The sequence below is a fragment of the Diabrotica undecimpunctata genome, chromosome 8 (assembly GCF_040954645.1).
Source record: "Diabrotica undecimpunctata isolate CICGRU chromosome 8, icDiaUnde3, whole genome shotgun sequence".
NCBI classification, from domain to species: Eukaryota; Metazoa; Arthropoda; class Insecta; order Coleoptera; family Chrysomelidae; genus Diabrotica; species Diabrotica undecimpunctata.
The window spans coordinates 12,433,021-12,449,974 of record NC_092810.1 but is presented as its reverse complement, the minus strand read 5'-3'; the positions used below and the strand labels follow the sequence as shown (position 1 = coordinate 12,449,974).

The window sequence follows — 16,954 nt, the reverse complement described above, 5'->3', positions numbered from 1 at the left end:
TTCTGCTGCGAAAAGGTTTTTATTTATGTTTTTTTTATTCTCGTCAATTTGATCTCGGTTATGGGAAGGATCAGATTCGAACTTATCCGCTAAGACTTATTTTAAATTTTAATTGTAGCTTATTTCCATTAAAATAGTAATTATTTATTTCAGTTGTTAGTGTAAGAAATCCCGATAAGTTGCACTTGATAAGAAAGATACCGATACCAAAACAACAATAAAAAAACATTAGTTTTTTTTTAGGAAGTACAAGAGACATAACGAATGAGCAATAAATTGGGAATAACTGGAATGTAGATATAATAGTTTTGAAATAGGTAAATTCATTATTTTTTATTTATGTATAACTATAAATTACCTTCAGCTTATATTTTTACAAAGTTTAGCTTAAGAGATACAATTTACTGAGGTTGATTAAGAAAATAAGCTATTTTAGAGTAAGATCAAATTGAATAATAACAATTAGGTACGTTAAAGTCGCTGAAAACAGTGATGATAGTACTTGCAGGTTTAAAGTTACGAATCCTGCATTATAAACAGGCAAGAAGGCGTTACTTAAATTTACAAACTGCAACAGTTCTTGCTCAAATTCGGTTCCTTTTAAACTTTCCTGTTGTATGTAGCAAGACATTAAAGTATCTTTCGCCATTTTTTCGACTGTGTCACAAGATCTTACTATAATTATTGTTGACATCTGAAAAAAAAAATAAGTTTGTTATAATTATTATATAAATAAATATGGCTATCATATTTTAAATACCAGAATCTATTGATCACAATATTAAGTTTTAACGTTCACTAAGCTATATACACAGTTATATAGAATGCAACAGGTAAATGAATATATCACTAATATAAAATAATAATGTAGAATTTATATAAGTATAAAAAAATCTCAATTTACAAGCAAACACACCAGCAAACCTTTTAACACTTTAATTAGGTCTTTTTTAAGTATGTCTGGCTTATCTAACTCGCCTTCTAATTATTCTATTGGATCTCGATCATCAGTAAAAGAGTCGGATATATAGGTTTTTCATATTTCTGCTTTTTTCTGTTCATCAGTTATCAATTTGTTGTCATTTTCGATAAGTTTTGCTTGTTTTTTGTATTTATAAGTATATACAGTCCATCTAATTTACAAACCGTTGCACGTCATTATCTACGAATATCTACATCAGAGATCGAAGTTGACATAGTTGCCAAAGTATAAAAAAATCCTGAATCCATTTTAAATCAAATAGGTCACATAATTATTATTATACTCTTTACAACGACTATTTAAATTCTTACGTGACATTTTTGAAATAAAACACACTAATTTTGTTCTAAAAAGAACAGATTTTATTAAATAGGTAAAAATATAAAACAAGAGGTGTTCACTTTAAAATTTAAAATAATAAAGTACAAAAAGTGTCAACACTGCAACTGTCAAATAAGTGTTACCAATTTATGCCAAAATTTCACTTTCGTTCGATTACAGTTACAGTGTGTTCCGAACAAATGTTCTTCATAAAAACGCTTTATCATGCATTAATAGAAATGCAGTTAACATTAATAGAAATCTTTAAATATTAGTTCTACGCGTATATAGTAAAATATGTCTAGTGGCTGTAATGCCAGTGTACTCGGCAAAGTGATTCTAAAAAAGAACACACATACCGCCTAAATATTTCGTGTTGGTATCATGTGACGTCACGGGCTAGGACGCCGATGACGTGCAACGGTTTGTAAATTAGATGGACTGTATATCTCTTTGATCTTCTTATTTAGTTTAAAACTATCCTGTTTGCTTTTAAGTGTTTCTAGGTCCTTGCACTGTTCATTTGTCAACTTTTTTCTGGCTTCTTTGATTTGTCTTTTGATGATTTTGTTGATTCTATTATATTCATATTTGTTATCTTTTTTAGTCTTCTCTCTTTCATTATCTGTAGGATTTCATTGATTATTTAATTTTTTCGTTTTTCTTTACTTCCTTTTCCTAGGATTTCTGATGTATTTTCTTTTGGTGTGTCTCTGATAAAGGGGTAGAATGCGAAAATATGGAGTTGAACCCAGTTTACTCCAATTAGCCTCTTCTACTCTAATATGACTCTCACCTTCATGCTGATATCCCCTGTAAACCGAGCAACCCAACTGGAGATCCGGTATTCAACCCGGGTGGAAAGTTGGGTCGGGAACTGACGAGAGCGCGGGTGAAATGGCCCTCCAAAAAGAGGGTTTGGCATTGGGTTAACTACCCAACCCTGTAAAAAACCTTTTATTATGAAAACATTTTTGTTAAAATCCTTTATAAAAAGGTTTATTAATTAAAAAACCCAAACGGGCTATGTCATGAAGACAGAACGTTTTCGGAATACATATTCCATCATCAGTATCTAGGTGTACATGTTTAGAGCCACTAAATATCTGGGTGAAAACCCGTTAAAAGTTGTATCTTACAAAAGGTAAAAAAAATAATAAATTAGACTTACTCACAATCAATTTAATTTAACTATCCAGACGACCCGTTTCGCTTTCTACAATATGCAAACAATATGCGAAACCGGTCGTCTGGATAGTTAAATTAAATTAATTGTAAGTAAGTCTAATTTATTATTTCTTTTACCTTTTGAAATGGACTCACACAAGCAACACATTCATGATTATATGTTACAATTTAGTTTATATTATTTAGTCTTATATTGTTACCAGTGGATTTGATAACATGACAACGTAAGAGATTAACATTTTTAAAACCAGAGGGCACAAGAAGCAGAGGACGACACGAATGAGATGGATTGATGATGTGGAAGAAGACCTATAGATTCTAAGGGTTAGAAGATGGAGGGAAGTTGCCAGGAATCGACAGGAGTGGCGACTTCTTTGTGAGCAGGCCAAGATCCACAACGGATTGTCGAGCCACTTATGATGATGATGATGTGTCTCTGATATTGGTCCATATCTCATTTACAGATATATGCAATAACTATGTGGTGCTTCATTCGTTATATTTGTTGGTTAAGTTATATAAACAGCTGAAGAATTTTGTTATTGTCGCTCATGTGTTCTCAATGTGGTTTTTCATTTTTTTTTATCAGTCTGACTCATACTTGAGCTACCATTGGTTTGTCATAAGGTATTATGTCTAATCCTGGATAGGTTTTGACATATTTTATGGCATTGTGGAATTTATTATTATTAAAGATGTAGTCAACTTGGTTTCTTACGATTCTTTCTGGTTTACCTTAGGGTCAGTTATTGATTAAGTAAACAGGATTTTTTATGTCGAAACAATATTGTTTCTAGTCAGGAGCGGTCAATCTTCCAGAGTCTCTCAAGAATTGGCTGACAGAGTTGACTTATTTCCTATAGGAAAAGTGTCTCCTATTATGGAAAACTGTTTGGGAGAGTATGGAATAGAATAGAATTTATTTAGTCAATTTGCAAAAATAGTTTTGTTTTTGACAAGTCAAAGGAATAGTGACAATTTTTAGATACATACATTTAAAATATTTGCGAATTTAAACATTACAAACAGATATTAATTTAATATTAACAGGAAAAAGACAGTTAAGATTTTGATTTCACGTATAGTTTGTCTATGTATCCGCTTATACGTATTTCGCCCTAAAAGGACTCTTCAGAATGGCTATTCACAGTCGCTCTGAACGTGAAAATAAATCTCTTCTGTCTTAGGAAGCAACTCTAACATGGCTTCGTATGGAGGCAAATAGCGACATCTGATATTAAAATCCTTAAACTAATATTAACAATTTAAAAACCGACAAACACACTAAATAAAGATATAAAAACATAAAATATCGTCATAACAGGCAAATACCCCGACCAAGCTAGTACTATTGTGTAAAAGCTGTACTCAAAGTACTCCGTTTTTGAATAGAAACAGTTTCAAAAAGTGTGATTTGATTTTAAGCTTAAACGGTAATAAGTGAAGAGTTTTTACTTCATCTGACAAAAAGTTATACAGACTAACATCAGTCGAACTTTTTATGCTTTTAGTCAACCTGAAACGTTGTGGTCTAATAGCATCTCTAGATCTTGAATCGTGATCATGGATGTTGGAGTTAATGTTAAACTTACCTTTGTTGACATAAATTTCAATCAGCATCTCATATATATAAAGTGAAGGTAGTGGCATAATACCTTAATCCAGAAATAAAGGTTTACAGTGATCCCTATACTCTGCTCTTGCATATAACCTTACTACCCTTTTTTGTAGTTAAAAAATTCAATCTGCGTGACAAGAAATATCCCAAACAGTTATTCCGTACTGTAGACGGCTATGGAATAGTGCAAAGTAGCACATTCAAAAGGTACGTTTAGGAATCATATAAACTAAGTTGCGTATTAAAAATATACTTGAAGCAAGTCTAGAACTGAAATAATCTGTATGAGCAGTCCAATCCAAATTATCATCTAGAAAGATTGCTAATAGTTTAACACTATTTCTTGAGATATACTTCCAATCGGAACTAAAAAAACAAATTCTAATTTTTCTTTTCATTTAGCTTCAGCCCATTATGTAAAAACCAGTTTTTTACTTTCTGTATATCACTATCTATTTTAATTTTTTAATTATACTGATTAATATTAGTATTAATGAGAGTTGTTTAATCTGCGAAGCAAACATATGACCTTTTTTATTTTGAAACTTATTTCTGTGATAATTTTTAACTTTCCAACTGTCACGAGATATATTTTCTGAATTGGAAAAAAAATTTTCATAAGTCAGTTTTGTCTTTAATGATATTGTTGAATTATAGTGCTTCTTAAACTTTTTATACTCACTATATTCCTTTGTAACATCAGCAATTATCTTGACTGTGGAAAGATTTTCTCGCATTACCATTCGTTTATTATCAAACTAAGAAATTGGAGCTTTACCTACTATGAGTTCTTAATTTTTTTATTGGAAAATTAATTTCAGTTAACTTGAAATACATTTCGGTAAAAAATTGAGCTAATTCTGTTGCTGTTTTGAGAGAAACAGCTGAAGCCCAGTCAACGTTAGTTAACGACTGTTTTAACATCAGGATGTCATTACTTGTTTTATGTCTTCTGTATGTTTTATCACTATGATTTTTCTCAGATATTATTTTTAAGTAGAGAAATTAAGTAAGATGATCACATATAACGTATTTATGGACGCCGTACTTAGCTTATCCCCAAGCCACAAACAATGTCACGAGATATGCAGCGAATAGGTTTAAAACCAGCCCCGACAAGGATCTATCCAACGATTTCGAGACGGTTCATATAGAACAACTATGAGATATGGATAAAGGTGTCATTTTCTAACTCTTTAGATGTTAAGAATTGCTGTTTAAGAAGCATTAAACGATATGTTGCAGGAAAATTGTTGTGTGTACAGAAATGTGTGGAATATTGATTATTAACAATTGTGGTTAATATTCTGTTCGAATTTATTCGGTTATTTTAGTTTTGAAAATAAAACTGTTTTTTAATTTTGTAATAATTAAAGTACAAGCAATAAGGTGTACTAATAAAATTTTAAATGGAAAATTCTTATTTGCTACCATCTTGCCGGTCAATTTTATATTATACGACGTGAAAAAAGAACTATGTTAGTGTGTTTATTTATTACATGTTGCAAAAAGAATGTATTTTTAACACTAAGCAGATTACTTACTATATAAGTTGCTGCGTAAGCACAGTCGAGTATGATTTCTGACCAATTCAAAACTGAATTCATAAAATTTATAACAGTTAATGTTTCCAAAACGGTACATGCTAGAATTAGGAATATTGGCCAGGCGAAAATCTCATTTAGGGTGTGAACAAGTTGATACAATATTTTAAAATTTACAAAGCATTCATCTGTAGTTAAAGTTTTTTTGCTTAGCTCCAAAGATCCAACACTCAATTTATATTTTGTTGTGTTTATCTCTATACATTTCTTTATAAATTCGTATCTAAAACAAAAATTTATATTAACATTACAGTAAATTCTTTTATAATAATTATACAAATAGGGATATTGTTTACTGTTATGTAAATGCTCTACAAGAACTATATAGAGACTCAAAGGCAGAGATAAAAACAGGAAAATATCTAACGGAAGAATTCCTGGTTACAAAAGACTTGCGACAGGGATGCTGTATCTCACCAACCTTATTTAAGATGTATGTTGCAGCAGCATTGGAAAGATGGAAAAGAAAGGTGCATAGGATGGGTATAGAGCTTAGCAATGAATGTATATATACACTCCAGTTTGCTGATGACCAGGTAGTACTAGCGACCGACAGGGAAGACATGCAGTACATGCTTAGAAAACTGATTGAAGAATATAACTACTGGGGAATGAATGTCAATACAACAAAAACCAAATATCTTTGTATTGGAAACGAGTCAGATAACATAGACCTCGAAAACGGCCAACATATTTTCTGCTGTCAGAGCTATGATTACTTGGGTGTTGCCTTTGACAATACAGGAACTGATACACGGGAAATAGAAAAACGAATCACTCAATCAAAGAAAGTCTTAGTCTGTCTCAATGGTATACTGTTTAGTAAAGAGATAACGAAAGGAAGAAAATTTAATATATATGAGACCATGATTAAAACTACTCTTCTTTATGGCGCTGAAACATGGAGAATTAGTGAAAAGAACAAAAAGCGAATAGAAGCAGTAGAGATGGATGCAATGAGAAGATCTTTAGGTATTTCCAGACGAGACCGAATCAGAAATGATGTAATAAAACAACGTATGGGAATAGAAGGAAATATAACTCAAGATATAGAGAAGAAACAATTAAGGTGGTATGGGCATGTTCAACGGATGCCAGCAACAAGACTCCCCAAAAAAGTAGTAGAATGGCAACCGATAGGTCGACGGAAAAGAGGAAGACCCAGATTAGAATGGCAACACGGCGTAAACAAGTCCATGAGCGAAAGAAATTTAACAACAAACGACTGCGAAGATAGGAAGAGATAGTGTTTAGGTATCGAAAAACATCGAAAGGCGTTCTAAACCGATGTATATATATATATATATATATATATATATATATATATATATATATTGTTTATTGTAAAAATATCAATTGTTATACTAAGAAACTAACAATTAAGTAAATTTAATATTAAATTTTTAAAAAGTTGTGACAGAAGGTCGATGTTAAAGGTTTTCATTTTAAGGGAACATACACGTCTCTACTCGTAAAAAGGACATTAAAGTCTTTCGGTTAATACCAGCGAAACGCCTAGATCAAGAATTGAAATAATTACAAGTGATAAGGCCGTTTAAGACAAGTTATAGGTAACTTTCAGTTAATACTCAAATAATAATCGTTTACTATGGGTATTAATTTAAACCAAATTTAATTTAGGTGTAAATTATGATTGTTTTAAATTATATTAATGTGAGTGAACTTATTGTTTATATGATGTAATTTAAAATTATTTTTGTACTACAGTTATATCTAAAAATCCTTTATAATAGGTATATAATTAAAAATACCCTTTCGGGCTACATCACAAAGGGTTTTCAGACTAAAAAGTTATTCTTCTTCTTCTTCGTCTTCCTTCTTGTATGTAGACTTAAAATCCTGTTTCTTAAAGCAAATATCCCCCTAAAGAATCTGGAATAAGTTTAACGCTCTTTTTAATTGCCATGAATAATATTATATTACTAAACTCTAGCTTGGTTCATGGTAAAATATTATGAAGGTAATCTGGTGTTAGTAACTTCAGAGAAAAATATTTTCTCAGTTCAGCTTCACTTCCAAACCCAACTTCACGAACTCAAAAACTGGTCAAAGAACATAGAATTTTGGTTTTCAGTCAGCAGGTGTTTATTTTTTTTTTACAAACAGAACACAAATACGCTGACCAGATTAGATTTTTAGGAATGATTTTGGATACGAAACTTATGTGGAAAAACATAACTATTACAAATTAAAAAAAAATATGAAAAAATGGAATCAATCTTATGAATACTTTCTTCTTCTTCTTCTTCTTTGACTTTTACCATTATGAGTTCGCCGTTTTCGTCCTCCACAGCACTTTATTCTCCCAGTCACCTTGTCTGAGGTCTCTATCTATCATAGCATTTCCGACGTATGTTTTCCATCTTGTAGCAGGTCTTCCTCTCCATCTTCTTCCCAGCGGGTCCCAGTTTAATATTCTCTTCGGCCACCTATGCTCTAGCATTCTTTGTACATGCCCGTACCACTGCAGGGCTCTGTTTTCCAACTTTTTTGTAATTGAGCATTTTACTTCCATTCTGTTCCATATTTTCTCCGTTCTTATGAATACTTTCTCTAATGAAAATTATGGAGAGGACTATAATTGCTTAATCCATATACATAAAACTCTTATTAGATCCAAAATAGATTACAGTTTCATAGTATATGCTTCTGCTAAATAATCCTTATGACATGACTAAATGTTTTAACTTTGTTTAGGCCAGGGCCTCTTCTAGGAACGGGGTTCTTCTTCTATTTTTCCTCGGAGAAGTGGGGGTGTGGTAAACGTCGATTGCGTGATGTGGTTGTCGAGGAGTAGTGGACTACTAAGAAGCAGGGGGGAAAGCAAAAGGTGGCTTTGTTTGTGGTCGATCTAGAGATCTAGGAGCGCACAAGAAGAAGTGGGAACTGCCTAGCATGCCAGTTAACATACTTCAGGGGTCACCAGCCAAGTGGTTGGAACGGCTCTTTATCAGCGTTTGTGGCGCTCAGTCCTTATCTGCGATATTGGATGGGGAATGATTCTAGAATATCGAAATACTCATCAGGAAGCTCAGGTCCAGCGTTGCGAAGAAGTTTAGCTGGAGGGAAAGGAACTTTTTTAATGGGAGTATTTGCTCTCTATGGTTACAAGGTGTTTTTAGTGTTTGTTTTGCTCTGTTGTTCGAGCTAGCTATGGTTCTTAGGACATACTTCCTGCTGAGGTTTCGGATTCTGTCCTTAATTGGTGTTATATTGGCTAATATGTATATGTGGGCTGATGGATACGCTCAATCCTTTCTCATGCAGTATCTTAATATTCCGCGTTCGGTGGCCATGATGGAGTTGAGTTGGTGGGTCTTCAGAGAGACATGGACGCATGCCTTGTATTCGACGATCGGTCTAACAAAGGTTTGTGTGCAACAAGGTTTTTGCAAGATGTCCCGCCCAGTTTACCGGACAGCACTTTCAGGAGGTTGAACCTCTGCCTCATTCTATCTAGTGTTTCATGAACGTCGGCCTTCCAGTCGAGAGTCCTTGTAAAGCAAACTTCCAAGTAGAGAACCGAGGTTTTGAAGATGAGGTCTTCTTTAATAATCCTTATTACATCACCTTGAAGTTGTTCAAACTACTGCATCAAGCATACCCACAGGAGAACACCAATAAAAAGTGTGCGAGCAGAAATTATGCGAGTCACCACTTAAATATGAAAGGATGCATTTAACTTAACTCTCACATATTGATTTGTTGCTAATTCCAATCCGAACAATCCAACTAGAAATAACGTATTTACTGATTGTTTTTAAAACTTATATACTAAAAATAGGAACGTGAAACCATAATTCTCAAAAGTTTCATAACTTTACAAATTCCGATACCAAATATACAGAACCGCCTGTAAAACAACTAATGGAGTTGGGAAAGCTGTCGTTACTCCAAATATTATACTTAAGTATAAACTATCATCATTGAGCTGTATAGATATTGGTGAGCTACATGCCATCTATCAAGCTCTTACTCATAATAACTTTACACAATACACTAATTGCTCTTTTAATTAAAAAAGATCTAGCTACCATACAAATCAAAATGCTATAGAATTTCTATGGGTTTCTTTAAATGTTGGTGTTCAAGGAAATAAAGAAGCGGATCACAGTCCAACAATGCAAAAAATAGTGAAACCGCGAGTGAAGTGAGCCTCATGTAGTGTTAAATAATTTAAAACCATTTTTTAAAGCGAAGGTCGAAAATTTGTGGCAAAAACACAGTGGGAGAGTTCAACTTCGCGAAAAGTAAAAATATCTGTAAGACCATAAAAATATTAAATTTCCAACAGAGCTCAATGTTCCTCGACTTAATCTAGGCCAAACCAAGGGCGTAATATCAGTCACATTAATCCCACTTTATTCAACAACTGTAATGTTTCACTCAGTGTTAAGCATGACCTTGTATAGTGTCCAAGATACCAGTTGCAGAGACAGGCTAAGCACATCATACGATCAAGTGAAATCTTAGGAGAAAATTGTAAAATTAAACATTTGGTAAAATTCCTTTAATATAATAATACACTAAACAAAATTTAATATTAATAAGCAAAGTATCTCATGTAAATGTATACATTTCGCTACTAACCACAGAGGATGATGAGACAATGTTTGTAAAATAAAAAAAATAAGCCAAAGATTTTAACAAGAGTAGATAGATAGGGTTCCTTCTGGAGCGGAAGTGACGTCACACGTCGATCGTCAAGCGTACGTATCCTCATGGGTCAAGGCCACGCCCCCCTCGTGACGTAGGAACGTGCCTAGGGTCTCGAGGCTACGCCCCTCGACCAATGGTGACGTAGGAACGTACCTCGTGTCTCTAGACCACGCCCCTCGGCCAATGGTGGCGTAGGAACGTCCCCCCATGTCTTGCTGACCAATGGTCGACGACACGTTCCGACGTCACGAGGACGTCCACCATTGGTCAGCAAGACATGGGGGGACGTTCCTACGCCACCATTGGCCGAGGGGCGTGGTCTAGAGACACGAGGTACGTTCCTACGTCACCATTGGTCGAGGGGCGTGGCCTTGAGACCCTAGGCACGTTCCTACGTCACGAGGGGGGCGTGGCCTTGACCCATGAGGATACGTACGCTTGACGATCGACGTGTGACGTCACTTCCGCTCCAGAAGGAACCCTATCTATCTACTAACAAGGTTTATTGACATAAAACAGGCACTTTTTTTAAACTACCGATTGATTGATTGATTTTGAGAAACCAGCACTGCCATTGCATTTTATTAAGACAAATATTTTAAAACGGAAACATACCTACCTCAGATCCTATTTTGCAACTTAAAGGAATTTCTGTATAACATCGAGATGTTATTATCAAGTTAATTCGAGGTAATTATTGCGGACAGGGAGAAGGCAATAAAATAATTCCTGGAAATTGTTTGAGTTTTGGATAACTATTCCGGTCGTGAATGATGAATCGGAAAATTATGGGGATAACTAACTTGTATTAACTTTAGTTATTAAAATGAATTAAACTTAAATCTAATAAACAGGCAACTTGCCACTGGGATGAAGCGGCGTAAATAAAAAGTGTTTTTTAGAGATATAGAAATGTAAGTTGGCAACACTTTTTTAACTGGCCGCCATTTTGACAGCTGTCAAGTGATTTATGTTAAGATTGGTTTGGCATTTCAGTGTAAATATGCTGACGTCTAAACAAAGCTAAAGTTGCGAGGCTGCCATTCCGTCAGTTAGATACTGATAAATTTTGAGTACCATTTTTACATTTAAAGTACCATAGAATTTCCGTGACTAACATATTTCACAAAAATTCATTAGGGAATTCTTACCATGAATAAGTTAAATATACCGGCAAGATATCAACAAAAATAATCAAACATATTAAAAGAAAAGACTAACAATAGCTTTTAGAACAAACAACAACTTAAGTAAATATATTTAGGGCAACAAGAGCCAAAATAAAACGCACTTACACAGTGCTGTTTATAAACTTATAAATGTGGGGACTGCCAAAAACTTACATCAGTCAAACAGGTAGAACCCCTAACAAACTTATAGCAGAACACAAATGGGCTTTTAATAGATAGTATAAATCATCATTCAATCTTCGCTTATCCACTGCTGGACATAGATCTTCCTCATAATTTTCCATCTATTTCGATCTTGTGCCTCTTGCATCCAATTCCTATGACAATGTTTTAGATCGTCAGTCCAACGTGTTGGTGGACGACCTCTGCTTCGGTAGGCATCATCTCTTGGTCTCCATTCCAGTATCCGCTGTGTCCATCTATTATCTGTCATTCGAGCCACGTGACCTGCCTAGTTCCATTTCAGTATTGCTACTCTCTCTACTGCATCAGCCACTCCTGTTCTTTGTCGTAGCTGGCGATTTGGGATCTTGTCTCGTAGTGAAACGCCCAACATAGCACGCTTCATCGCCCTTTGACACACACGGATCTTTTGAACTGTTAGATAGTACAAAAGCAGATTCTATATACGAACGTCACCTTTTACATCATAATCATTCTTTTAATAAGAATTTCAAATTCTTCACATTCAAAATAACAATAAAAAATATATACATAATTCTAAATGACCAAATTAAGATACGCAGTTCTCTCCTCCACAACTTATTATTTAAACACTATAAAATATTGACGCATAACAAAAATAGCTCCACAAAACATAATATCATCACAACATTTCAATTCGGCTTTAGAGAAGGTCTCTTTACCTCAACGTCATTGACAAAAATCGTCACACACATCCCTCAAAGTCTAAACAACAGTAAACTATCATAAGGCATTTTTCTCGATGTTCAAAAAGCCTTCAGACAAGTCTGGTATGCTGGACTGGTCAAGAAACTACTGAACATTGGCCTGCCATTTCCATTTGTTAGACTTATACATTCTTATGTCACTCAACGTAAAATCACGGTAAAGGTTCGAGGTCATTTCTCAGCCTTATTTACTCCTACAGCAAGAGTTCCACAAGGTTCCGTGTTGGCATCAATACTCTACACGATATACAATAGCGACTTCCTCAACCCACGCAACACTCACACCCTCACTTTACTCTACGCAGATAACACTGCTCTCGTAAAAAAACACAATTGATTCTCTTTAGACACCCCAATCTCAGCGGATACACTATACAAAATTTAGCCGAAAGAATCGACCTTAGCCTCTGGAGCGATCGAGTCCAGCTCCGTAACCAGATAGTGTACATCGGTGTGGTGTTGACAGAAACTCTAAACTGGAGGGCTGATCTGGCTACAATCCGTAACAGGGTGAGCAGAAGAGTCGATTTACTTAATGCCGTCTGTGGAAAATTCGGACGGACACACTCACGTACACTCATATACATATACAAAACGTTTATTAGGCCCGTGATTAAATATAGATAAAATAAATATGCCATGTTTAATCGTGGCCTTACACAACAACGGCTGAGATTGGAACGGGGAATCCTACGCCGAGTAAACTACAAACGGAACGACTACCCCTCCGCCCTCATACATCAACTCTCGATCATCCAGCCCATCAATGAGAGTCTCTCCTCTCTGAGCAGTAGTTATAGAATAAAAACCATCCATCGCCAAAACTTCAGATCCCAAAGTATCATTAAAACTACCTGCTCATCCTTCGGCAATGTATTCATCATATACGCCAAATGCAAACTCCCATTCCTACCCACTAAATTGGGTCAGTAGCGAACTCCCTGAGGAGTACATTAATATTTTGGAGGCAGCCTCACTTTTTTACCGCTGTAACTGTTAAAAAGCTCACATCGAGCTTTGCTACGGACAGGGAGGGATCGGTTTTTTGTGGTTTCTCTATTCCATTGCACAATTATACCTGTCTATTGTGAGGTATTAGAGGCGATAAAGCGAACAAAGAACAACAAGGCAACAGGTTTTGACGAAATAGCTGTAGACATAATACGGTTAATAGAAGAACAGCAAATTGAAATATTGGTCGACTTATTCAATACAATATATAGTACAGGAATGATTCCCAGAGATTGACTGATGTCAACATTCATAACACTACCAAAAAAACCGTATGCAAAAGAATGCCAAGACCAGCGGATAATAAGTTTAATGAGTCATACGCTCAAAATATTTTTAAAAATTATACACCGGAGAATACACAACAAAGTTGAGCAGAACATAAGTGACACACAATTTGGATTTAGATTTTGACACACAATGCACTGGCAACGAGCGAAGCCCTGTTCGCTGTGAATGTTCTTGTGCAAAGGTGCATGGATGTTAATCAGCCAGTATATATGCGTTTCTTTTCTTAGATTACAACAAAGCCTTCAATAAGGTCAGACATAACCGTCTTATCGAATTACTTGAAAAGAAAAACTTCAATGCTCAGTGCAATGCAATAATCAGATCGCTGTGGTAAAAGGGAACAACGTCTTTTCAAATGAAATACAGATTGAGAGGGGTGTCAGGCAGGACTGTGTTCTGTCTCCTACTTTGTTCAATTTGTATTCAGAGAAAATAATCCAGGAAGCACTAGAAGAACTAACTATGGGAATAAAAGTAAATGGCCGACCAATCAATAATATACGGTTTGTCGGCGACACTATTTTATTAGCGGAATGTCATGAGGATTTACAATAAATGGTTGACAGAGTGGTAGAAGTCAGTGAAGAAAACGGACTGTCCCTAAACACAAAAAAGACACAATTTATGGTAATTACAAAAGCCGAACAGCGCCAAGAAAACATAACAATACATGGAGAACAAATTAAAAAACTTGAAAAATATAAATATCTGGGTACAATAATTAACGAAAATAATGAGTACACAGAAGAGATTAAGGCAACAATAAAACATGCAAGAAATTCTTTCAACAAACAGAAAAAAGTACTGCAGCAGGGACATTTCAATTTCTTTAAAGATAAGACTTCTGAGATGCTACGTGTTCTCCGTTTTGTTTTGGGATGAAGGCTTGGACATTAAACAAAGATGTTTCAGACAGATTAGAAGACTTCGAATTATGGGCCTACAGAAGGATATTAAAAATAAGTTGGGTGGGTAGAGTCACGAATGTCGAGGTGTTGAGAAGAATGGGAAAAGATAAAGAGGTTTTAAATACAATTAAAATCAGAAAACTGCAATATCTGGGACATGTCATGAGGGGCGAGCGTTATAACTTGTTGCGATTAATAATGCAAGAAAGAATACAGGGTAGAAGGAGTCGCGGAAGAAGACGCATTTCCTGGTTAAACAATTTGAGAGCTTGGTTTAACTGCACTTCTGCTGACCTCTTTAGAGCAGCGGTATCGAAAGTGCGAATTGCCATGCTGGTTGCCCTGTCTTAGAGGAGATGGCACATGAAGAAGACGAAGATTGTGAGGTTACATGCACAGTTCCCCTTTACGTGATTCATAACATTTATACATTTATTCATTAAATTTATTCACAATTTATAACAACATATTTTTTACAAATAAATAATTTCTGAAAAGAACCGTTTTAGTTCAAACCCTTTCACCTCTGACCACCCAGGACATCACCTCCTTTGCAGTACATCCACCGACGCGTACCACCAGTGAGACATAACCCAGCGACGCAATGCCGACATTCAAACAAAACAAACCACGTTCTGAAGAGGTGTCATATCTAAAATAGGACTGCAAAATCATCCAAAAAGAAATACAATCAACAATACAACGATGGAAAAAAATTAGCTCACTTGAGAAAGGCACCCTAGCAAAACAACTGTAGTGATCCTGAATTTTGTGAAAGGGTACAAAACTAAATTCTCACTAGTTTACTGTTAGATGTAAAAATGTGGTTTATTTTTAAATATAAAAATATGCTAAAAAAATATTCCTTACCTTACTAAAACAACCGAGTTCACTTTAATAACCAAGTTTATTATAAACAGCTTGTGATAGATGGCAATAAGGCTTGGTAAATATAAAATTATATAAATAAAATTTTGTGCCCAACGAATTTTAATAAAAAACTCATAAATATGAATACCAATATACATTAGATGTAAGAAAATCATTCTGAAATAAATCCAAGTCATCTCCCATCTTCCAACTTTAAAGTTTGTATGACTAAAATTTCTCTCTATCTGAGCACTGATCTCATATATTTCGGAAAACCGATCATAGTTTGTAAACGGTATCAATCGACAAAATAAAATAAAGATAGACGTAGCAAAAGTTATTAACACATCCACCACTACATGCACCAGTCTCATTTTCTTGTACATTTCGCGCCTATCCACAGCTGACGTGATGTAGACTGTAAATATAGTCACTGTTAAAACCGTCACATAAAAAATAGATAAACACTTCTTCCACATCTTCGTCGTCGAATGATAAAGAGGTATTATGCCTATAAATTTCCCGAAATTGAAAAATAATCGGAGCAAGTTCATGTCCGCGGTTAAATCCGCAGTCTTCTCCATCGTTATTTTATTGCTGGCAATGCTGACGGACAACACGTAACTGTCCCAGATATAAAAAGTTGTGGCTCTATCTACCCGATAAGTTTTCCTGTCATGCAATACAACAACATTAATTCCTAAGCAGTTAGCCATTAACTTCAGGGAGAGACGTAAATTATAGAACCTATTTTTTAGATTGTCACAAAGCTATTACATTGATGAAGTGTAATGTGAATTAGTTTAGTTCACGATTAACTCTGCCGTTCACGTTTATTTCCGTCCATTATCCTTATTAAGGATTAATAAAATATGAAGTCTATTGTTTTATTCACAGGCTGACGCGTGTTAATATTCCTCGAAATAATATTTTTTATCAATGTTAATTGTTAAAAAGTACAAAATCTGGGAAGAGTATATAATTATATATACTTTTGTGGATAATTATATTACTCCTTTTTAATATTCTGATCGATACATTTAGTATTTTTGTTGGTATTTAAATAAAATATTCTTCAAATTTTATCGTTTAAAGTTAGGTGTATAAAAAAGAAATATTTAATCGTTAATTATCGACGTTTTTATATTCTAACGATAAGACCTTATATGGGCATAACAGTTTTAAATGTCATCTACAAGATATTATCAGGAATTATATATAGCCGCCTGGAATCGTTTTCGGAGGAGATTATTGGTGAATACCAATGTGGCTTCAGACCAAAGAGGTCAACTATAGACCAAATACATATGTTAAGAGGTATACATGAAAAATGTGTTGAATATAACATACCTATTTACAACTTGTATATCGATTTCAAAC

At 34.6% G+C, this 16,954-nt stretch overlaps 1 protein-coding gene across 1 annotated transcript; it reads right to left on the bottom strand.

Moving 5' to 3' along the window:
* Positions 1 to 415: 415 nt before the first annotated feature.
* On the bottom strand, positions 416 to 16,191 carry LOC140448289 (uncharacterized). The gene is made up of 3 exons (XM_072541381.1): positions 15,575 to 16,191; positions 5,654 to 5,936; positions 416 to 694 (listed from the first exon to the last, which is right to left on the bottom strand). Exons 1-3 carry the CDS (start codon positions 16,156 to 16,158, stop codon positions 428 to 430), a joined length of 1,134 nt encoding a protein of 377 aa, XP_072397482.1. The 5' UTR covers positions 16,159 to 16,191; the 3' UTR covers positions 416 to 427.
* Positions 16,192 to 16,954: the final 763 nt, after the last annotated feature.

Coding starts and splice junctions, on each gene's coding strand:
- LOC140448289 (XM_072541381.1), bottom strand. CDS start 16,158: ATGGAGAAGACTGCGGATTTAACCGCGGACATGAACTTGCTCCGATTA. Junction 5,937..15,574: donor AACTCGGTTGTTTTAGTAAG/GTAAGGAATATT, acceptor TTTTTGTTTTAG/ATACGAATTTATAAAGAAAT. Junction 695..5,653: donor CTTACGCAGCAACTTATATA/GTAAGTAATCTG, acceptor TTTTTTTTTCAG/ATGTCAACAATAATTATAGT.